At 39.1% G+C, this 9876-nt stretch overlaps 1 protein-coding gene across 1 annotated transcript; it reads right to left on the minus strand.

Moving 5' to 3' along the window:
* Positions 1–102: 102 nt before the first annotated feature.
* slc25a18 (solute carrier family 25 member 18) lies at positions 103–6627 on the minus strand. Its single transcript, XM_067502976.1, has 10 exons — positions 6407–6627; positions 5128–5475; positions 4772–4894; positions 3839–3894; positions 3507–3597; positions 3062–3177; positions 2515–2704; positions 1873–2045; positions 1634–1709; positions 103–1537 (listed from the first exon to the last, which is right to left on the minus strand). The coding sequence occupies exons 2-10, from the start codon at positions 5154–5156 to the stop codon at positions 1396–1398; spliced, it is 996 nt and encodes a 331-aa protein (XP_067359077.1). The 5' UTR covers positions 5157–5475; positions 6407–6627; the 3' UTR covers positions 103–1395.
* Positions 6628–9876: the final 3249 nt, after the last annotated feature.

Here is a 9876-nt window from a genome sequence, read left to right on the forward strand (position 1 = left end):
ATGCACATTTTCTCTACATGTACATGGCCTGCATTGTTTTGTAAACCACAACCTATGAGAATGATTTCCTAATATGTTCATAAGTTTGACTGTGTGTGTGCGTTTGTGCAGAGAAAGGATATGGGCATAGAAAAACGAAATAAATTTCTATCAGAAATCAGCACATAAGAGAGGTCTTTATTTACAGCTTGTAAATGATCTAAGGCTATGTTCAATGAGTATAATGTAGTAGCCTAGATACACTAGCTACATCAAAGTGTATCTTTCAATAAAAATGTACAAAAAAAACCAAAAAAACTTTTAGTGCCACCCAGTGGACTTTAGTAATGGCAAACAATTGGCAAGACATGTTGCCTTACTACCTCTTTGGGTCTAACTAATATAATTAGACTAAGGTACCCAAACAATGTTTGAACACAATTTATACAGAATTAACTTAAGACTTATTATTCTGATACATTAGAAACTAAATGTATTGATAAGGCTTTAATTGAATCATTATGGTTATTGTGCGCATCATGTGTAACTAAGCAATAAATCAGCCCAAGGCTTCTCATGGGTTTTATTTAAACCCTTCCAAGCTTTAGAGAAGAGGAAGTCAAGGCTATGTGGGTTAAGGTATATTGTAGACTAATACAGGGATTAAAGCATTACTTTAAGATTATCAAAAGTCCTCAGACTCTGGTACCTCCCATTCCAAGGGAGGGAAGGAAGATTACGAGTCAGTCCTCACGGATGGAGTGGAAGGAATGCAAAACAGGGAAGCGGAAGGAGATCAAGATCTTCCAAAGAAAGACATCAAACACTGATGTCTAAACGATTGCAATATAAAGGGAACCCAAATACCAATTTCGGACTGTAACATTACAGGTGCAATGTTAGCAATACCATGATAAAGATTGAAAGGAGAGTTTGTCACTTACATTTGGTGATGTACAGTTCTTCAATGTCACCTTACTAATGGTCAGATTGGCAGGCATTTTAATTAGCAGCCACAAACAACATCCAGCAGCCTTTTCTTACAACACAGACAGATTGAAAGGAACAGCTCCAGACATATTGCAGCAAGCACACCAAGATAGCCCAGGCAACTTGAAACACCCTCAAGTCATAGCCATACACATACACATACACAGGACCCTGTTTAATACATGGGACCCTGCTGACAGCATGTAAAGACATGGTGAAATAAGATTAGTTTGAACATTTTGGTCCACATATTAGTAAGTGGAGCCTCCTCATATCTCATTCATTCTTCCTTCTTTGGTTAGCAGATTGTGAACATTTCTCTCTGTATTCACTATTGCCTCAGTTGTGTCATTATTTAACTGTGGAGTGAAACTGTAAATTATGTGTACAGAGGAAACACAACTGCAACCACAATACCAAGCACCGCTATCCCAGCAAACCCAGCACAGATTCCCCTACCCCAAGAAAGTAGATACCCTGAGCAATGCCAAAAAGCGGTGCAATGACTAAAGCACGACATGTTGCACCTTTTAGGAATGCTTTTGGGCCCTCCCGCTTCATGACGCGCCTGCAAGAGTACAAAGAAAACAGGAAGGAACAAAGTTGAAAAAAGCAATTGTTGTCTAGGCAACAAATTGTTTTCCTTCACTGGCTGTAGCCTTACCGAGTGCAGTCAAAAATTCCTCTGTATGTGTCCTCTCCCTCACCCTTCTGTAATGTTTGCAGACGAGTCTTTATGACTGTACAGAAATTTAAAACAAAAAATGAACTTTCATTATGGATAATTTCTACAAGTGTCAGTCAAAGCATACACCCACTACTGTGCCCATGAATGACGATCACAAAGTAAAAATATCTCTACTTGTATCTTTTTATGCTATACGTTACTGTTTCCCCACTCACCATCCAGGGGGGTTACAGCTACAGCTGCCACTGAGCCTGCAGTGCAGCCTGACACAAAGGATTGCCAGAATGGAGCCTGGGCCTGTGTATCACATTGGACACCTGCTGTATTCCGGCCCAGTGTGTTAAGGTTGGCAAACAGTGGGAAGTAGATCATTGAGAAGGGAACATCCCTGGAAAAAACATTTTTCAAAGAAATTGTTAAATGAAATTAGATGCAGAAGAAACAATCCAAGAGAAATACTGCAGTTTAACTTCAGTGCAAGGAGAAAAAAGTTGGATATCTTAAGTATTAGCACCAAAAATAAGGACTAGAGGGTGTGATTGATGAAGTCACAAGGGAGGTACAGGAAGATAGAGAGAGCTATGGCCTTGATTAACCTGCAGTAATCTATTGATCAGTGTTGATTGGTAGAGGTGTTGGGAAATCCATGCATCAGTTATGCAATCGTATTAAAGCAGCAATGTAGAGTGGAATAAGTTGGACAAAGTTGGTGGTCATGTACTTGATAGATAATGTTTTGCATAACAGCAATGTGTAAAATACAATGTCATACACTGAGGGACAGCAGCAACATTAAGCAAACAGTAAAATATAATTTTTACATATTGCGAATGTTTGGTAGGTTTTATGTGTCTGACCTCATTAAGGTGGCTCCTGCCCCCCTGTAGAGCCCAGCTACACCACGAGTCTTCAATAGCTCCACTGTGATGGCAGTGGCCGAGCGCCGTATTGGAGGGGTTGGCTTAGCTTGTGGTGGGGGGCCCACCAATGATGAAGCTGGACCAGGAGCAGCTGCCTGAGCTGGAGTCGGGGCATGCCTTTGTGCAGCTAGGGGACACACACATGCAGACTAAACGTGCAGCCATCATTATGTGTGCTTTTAAATAATGAACGAAAGAAGACCTGCTGTTGGCTTTCCGGTCATGTATGAAGCATTTACCTTATATGTTACAGAAAAGCAAATAGAAGCAGTATCTTTGTCATTCAAAGTTAATATATAATGAATCATTGTGGATAATGCATTAATTATGAAGTTTTTATCATGTACTATACAAATATAGGGAGTCCAATTTGATTCACGGCCAGAACTGTTGTATCTGGCACTTTTATGCTATAAAGATTGAAAAATATTTGTAATATTACTATATATTTTGTAAAAAGTTTGAAATGTAGTTAGTAACTCACCGAGTCTTCCTGCATCCTGTAGCTGGATCTTAAGCATCTCCATGGGAGTGGTGACTATCACCTGACAAGTCCCAGCCCCACACCCTGCCAGTACCTCCCCCCACAGAGGCAAATGACTGCAAATACAGTGTGAGGAAAAAATAAGTTAATACATCATCATCTCATGCTGCTGGCATTCGGCAAAGGTGTACAACTCAATAATGAAATCAGATTTTATTTAAATAGCCCAAATCCAATATTTGCCTCAGTGGGGTTTATAGTCTGTACAACACCAACAACATTCGCATCCTTAGACCCTCATTTTCCCTATAACCCATAGGTGTGTTTACTATATAATGCAGTGTATTTACCGGTAGGCATTGTTTCAGCTTGACCCAACTGATGTTTTTCATGTTAATTTAGTTACATCATATGACACATCAGTGAGAGTTTAAAATCACGTTACCCATCTTTGGAGAGCTTTTGCCTGAAGACATCATTGGCAGCCAGCTTAATGGCCTTTTCTGGAGTAACAAGCGTGAGGTTCACTGCTGCACCTGAATAAAATGCAAACAGGATGATGACAGTGGCACACAACAGTTTCCATTAGGGTACACAATTAGAGCAAACCTACAGAGTATCTTACGGTTTACTACCATGTGCTAAAGATAGTGGACACAGGTCATTATGATAATAAGATTAAACGCTCACGAGGTAAACAACAGCGTAGGAGGCTAGATTAAGCTTACGTATAGTAACCCACAGTTGTAGTGATGGGATTGGAAATGCAAACAATACCTCTGTAGCATCCAAAATACCCCTCAGACCGTATCGTTTTTGCCAGACAGTCCAGCCTATGGATACACAGATGAAAACAATTGGTGTATTTCTTAGTTTGTAACTATTATCATCAAAATGGCCTTTACCCAGCTCCCCAATAGTAACAAAACAGTAGTTATGTTAAGTCTCTTATTTGTTTCTAAAAGAAAAAAAAAATCAAACTTTATGACTGGGCCTCGAGGAGAGAAACTTGTCTATGCTATTTTTCCACTCTGACTCACAGTGGAAAACAACAGTCTGCTGAACACAGGATGGCCACACCCAATCAGCCAGCATTATTGATGCCCACCAGATGTGTGCAGTTCGGGGTTAACGTGATTTAGTTTCACACTAAAACTGATTCAACTATATTTTGTGCATTTATTTGAACATTTATTATGTTTTATATAAATTGAAGACAGTCCATGATTGTGATGCCCAATGTGCAGTCCAATCCATCAAAACACACACACACACCCTATATAGATGGACATTTCCTTAAAGAGATCCCATGAGTACGTTTTGTAGAATCTTACCACCATCACCAACAACAACACTGGACCAAATATGGGAAGTGTGTGTTTATGTGCATTGCTCCACCCACTGAGATTCAGTGGAAAAGTATGTGACTTGTGAATAGCTCAAATTAGAGAGTGCTGTTAATAAGAGAGCACACATAACATAATTTACTGTATCAGCAGGAGGGTACAGATATGTTGAAACGATTTTTAAAGTTTCTCAGTTTCGGCATTGTTTTGCTTTGCACCTTTGCATGCAGAAACAAGATTTCATTTAGAAGTATCATTCAGTGGTACTAACTCATAACATTGCAATAATATGAACATCCTCTCTTTGTATGTGGAAGCTAAAACACAGTTGAGGGTTAACTCACTCCAGGGAAGACCTACTCACATTCCTTTGTAGACTTGGACACCCTGCTGGTTCTGTAGACGGGTCTTGGCCAGGTCAATAGGAAATACACATGTCACACCAACCAGACCTGCCACGCCCCCGTTAATCAGCTTAGCAGGAAGGCTGCAAAGGGATCGACATGGACACGCACACATGCATGCATAGACCCATTTACATATTGTCACCAACACAAGCCATGCAATATAACCTACATTCGTAGACAAATAAAGATGGACAGAGCAAGCGCATGGAGAGTTCCCCCAACCAAAGAAACACAACATTATAAAGAAGCAACACTTCTACTTACTGTATAAATACAACTTAATGTACTAAATAAGCAAGGTAAAGATACTTACCTAAATTTCTTCTCTGCCATCCTGCTCATGTCTAGGGTCCAGGCCCACTACTCTTCTCCTCCTCCTCTTTCGCCAGCTACTACTCCTCCTCTTCCTTTTCCTCTGCGTTTCCACACTTTGGCACACAGCCAAATTTGACCCTTGAGCTAAACCCTCACCTGCCTGTTCCACAAATGCAGCTCAATGCTTGTTTTAATGTGGCAGCAGTGGACTGGCTTATTCTTCTTCTCCCTGGTTTAGCAGGTTTTTCTTGTGGCCAAAACCACCAATATTGGCTCTGGGTCTTCTGACCAGCCTTTCTTCTTTGTTACACCTCAAACCAAAACTCAATGCCCCCCCCCCCACTGCCTGGAAAATCAAAAACATTAAATTAAATAAATTTAAATACTTGAAATTTTTAATATATCAGGGTCTATAAATTACAGATGTAATCATTCATAAATGTAGAGGCATATCCCAGGACTGACATACTAAGATAGAACATCTTGAGTCTCTGTAATCTGCCTGCTAAATGGGATAACACTATTTGATTTAGCATTGAGGGCAACCCTGAAATAAGAGGCTTCCCGGTATTCTTTATACTGGAATCCAGTATTTATAAAGGACTGAATAGCAGATCTGAATAGAGGTTTGACAATGTGTTTGACATTTTTCTTTTTGGAAGTACAATAGTTTGTAGTCTAGCCTTCATGTGTATAACAAATAATGAAAGTGCAGTTGAAACCTTATCCAGGGTTCACAGCATTGGTTTCAATTTCAATCATTGTTTTTCTGCCTTTTTCTTTCCTTACTTTCCTCATTCCTCAGATCCCTAGTTAATCTCTCCCCTAATCTCTCCACCTCCATTCTGCCTCTATTTTTAACACAGTAAACCTTGATTCTTGCCTCATGTCTTCTGTGCTTTGTTCATCTTTTTTATCTTCATGCATAGCTTTTGATGCCCAGCTCATACATCCTGTCTAAGGGCTTTCATCTCAAAATATTTCTGTTTATGTTCCCCTCCTAAAGTGCTGCCGTTTCCATTGCAATATCCCAGTCACATTCTACACATGCCTTTCACTGAGCCTCTTACTGTGAAACTTTCTTTCAGCTCAGCTCCATTCACACACAGTAGTGACCCTGCCAAAACACTGACAAGGGTACCTCACCCTAAGCAATTCTCCAGTATCCAGACCTCATCCTCCCCAAAATCTGCACTAGAACGCCCCACGAGACAGTTATCAAAAAACTTAATTTTCCTCCAACACAGAGCCATAGCACTGGGGAATTGTGAACTTACCTCTGTTATTGCATCCCACAGGCAGGATCAAGCTGTCCACGTTCCTTTCACTTCAACAATGCATGCAGCAATGGTAGTCAAGCGAGAGCGATCTGAGAGAGCCAGCCGCCACTCAGGGGCCGTTGCACAAACACCAGCATTGTCCTGCTGCCTAAGTCCCTCCCTCTTGTGGTGACTCCATGTGTGACACAACCCTGGCAACACAGCTCTGCACTAACACAACTCGACAGAAACTCTGGCATGTGGAGCTGCTGCCACAGCACAAGCAACAAACACAACAGAGACAAGAAAACACAATTATAACTAAGTTTCTATTGTTTCTAGGAGTATACGTATATACAGGATGTACAGAAACACACAAAAAGAATGTTACCCATCAGTAATGAGTGCTCCATTTAACAGTTATGGTATTACATAATACCCCAGTTAACGATGAATGCCGCAGACTCACAATTACTGCCGAGGTAATTTTCACTATTTGGGACATTTTTACAGCCAAGTATTTGAAAGAACATATGTAAGAACATCAACAATAAGTGCATGTAATTTTTATAAGGCAACCACTCATTTCCTCTAAACTCTTTTTTCATGACCATTGATCAATGTATTTATTGCTGTAAATGGAAAAACAATTACTGTCAGTGATAATTTTACTTATCAACTATTTACCTCATTAAAGATGATGTAATGAAAATAAAAATTGTTTGTGACCAGGATATACTATCAATATGTTGCACCCACATTTGTTTCCACAGATAAAACTATGACCTTTAGTAAGAACAACTCTAAAATGTAAACTACATTAAGGATTATAAAGCAAAAAATTGGTGAATGCATATACTCACAAGCCCAAATCACTATTTAGTAGATGCATGTAAGCAATGATAGCATTAAGTCTGTGTGGATAAGTCTCAGACTAAACTCTACAATGTTCACTTTATTCTTCTTTGCATAATGGCTCAAGCTCTGTCAAGTGAGCAGCCCTTTACAAATGCAGCTACAAATTCTCTGTTGGCTTGAGGTCTGAGATCTGACTTGGCCAGTCCAGAACATTAATGTTTGGTCATTTTTGTGCAGCTTTGGCAGTTTGTGTTGGCTCATTGCCGTTCTGAAAATAAAATCTGATCCAAGTTGCAGTTCTCTTGCAGACTGCATCAGGTTTTTGTTCAGTATTTTCCTGTATTTTACCTTGTGCCTTTACAAAGTATCCAGGGCTTGCTTTCATCTCACAGCAAAATGCTGGTATTGCTGTGAATCATGGTCGTTTTTTCTTTGATGTGCATTTTTTGGGATCCACTGTCATAACATCTAGTCTGATGACCAAAAAGATTTACCACTCTCCCAAAAAGCTTTGATTGCTGACGCACTCAGTCAATAGTTGTTATTTGTAGTGTTTCCCATCTCAGTCACAGAAGCTTGGAACTCCTTCAGGGGAGTCACATGTTTGTTGGTGGCCTCCTGCATGGTGTAGTTTATAAACTGACATCTGGTGGTTTTTATACTACATTTGCTTTAACATCTGCTACACTTACGTGATCACCATTTAACTAGCGGTGTGACTTCTAATACCACTAGGCTTCACCAAATGTATATAAAGGGGCTAAATACTTATACCTATTTTTACTTTGACGCATAGAGACATTTTCTGTCATTCAGTGTCAAATTAAACATGATCCAGTCATGTAAAAAAAAAGGTGGAAGCTTTGAAAGTGTTAAATATTTTTAATATGCACTGTACCACACAGAAATATCACAAATGGGGGAAACAACTTTTACTTTTTTCAGTTTTATTGTAAAAAAGGTCTAATCAACAGAGTAGCCAAAAGTCTTTGGGTCTGTATTTATACAATTTGCAAGGCATCATTTGCAAAACAAGATTTAACTTTAGCTGTAAAAGACTTGTTTGTGTACTTATTGTGTACGCCATTACTATCATGAAAACATTAAACAAGGCAACATGTTTTGGAAGAAAGGTTTGTAGAATATTTGGTAAGGTGTATCCTGCTTGCGGTTGTCCTGCAGTACTAGTACTAGTGTAGTGTATAAATATGTACTGGTGGACTGACAGGACAAAGACTAGATCAGAATTTACTCTGTATGTGTTTGTAATTGTCATTGAATTTACTCAAACTTGCTTCTTGCACCACCTTAAGGCCAAAATGTCACCTTGCATGTCTCATTAATCCAGTAACATATATTTATGCACTGATTGATAGGTTCATTTTTTCACATTTGCAGTGGAACCTTCGGATTTAAACATTTGTTTATGTAGTTTATTAATGGTAACGTAAATACACATAGACCTACTTTTTACTAGGCTGTTAATAATTAATACCAGCAATATAATCAAAGCGTTGTATCATATTTACTGTAGAGGAAGGGCTTACTCGTGTCCGATGGTCCAAAGATTGTCCACTCCAGAGATATCGTATGACAAACACTTAACATTTAATTAATTCCACGAACAAGTTTCTCGTAGTAATTCCACAGTACGTGTTCACAAATAATTTCCACCGAACAAGGCAAAAAATCGTGTACCTCCACACTTAACTTTCCACCCCTACCTTGTTGCGCCCCACAATCTTATAGTCAGCTCCTCCCGTTAGCTCCAATAGCTGTACAACTTATTTCGTAACCAACCTTATATTGCAGTTTTTCCTTGACAACTGGTTAAACAAACTTAATAGGCAAAATTCAAAGCCAAACGCATCAAAGGCAACCACGTGACGTCAGTGATGACATTATCGGTACGCTTATACTTACACTTCTTACTCCCACTATCCTTACAAAAACAGAGGAAACCCTGGTTGACTCGTACATTTACAGTATAACATGCACTTTTCATACATTGCAATAGAGGGAGCCGCTGCATTGGCCAAAACTCACACTATTCTTTACAAATTTTTAAATGTACCTGTGATACTAACTGTACACATCTAACGATAAACTGCAACAGACCTAAATTTCAACCGCTGCTGTAAGTTTATAAAATTTGGGTGGTTTGCAAAAACACTAAAATAAATTAACAAAACTATGGAATAATATCTAAAATAATGACAATTAAAATAATTTCAACAAATAATAAAAATATCCTGATGTGTAACTTTAAACATAGAAAGTTACCTAACTCATACCTAGTTTAACTTTTTAGTTCTTTTACTCCTTTACAGTTCAAAACATTCCCTTTAAACGGCCTCGGCACTTTCAAGCCGAGGGGGGGGAGAGTTTGTTGACTACTGACTTTTGTTTATGTAACAAACAAACTAACTGGTCAAATTGCACACATGTTTAACAAAGTCGGCTTACTAAGTAATATATTCACACAGTTAAGGTTAAAATAACTGATAATGCCTGAATATGGTTTATTATGCAGACATAAGGTAAGGTCTCCCCCCCTACTTGTCGAGCGGTGGTATCGCCCTTCCCATCTGTTCAGCTCCGGTGAGACGCTGAAACAGATTGTAGCGTAT

The sequence above is a fragment of the Channa argus genome, chromosome 4 (genome assembly GCF_033026475.1).
Source record: "Channa argus isolate prfri chromosome 4, Channa argus male v1.0, whole genome shotgun sequence".
Taxonomy (NCBI): domain Eukaryota; kingdom Metazoa; phylum Chordata; class Actinopteri; order Anabantiformes; family Channidae; genus Channa; species Channa argus.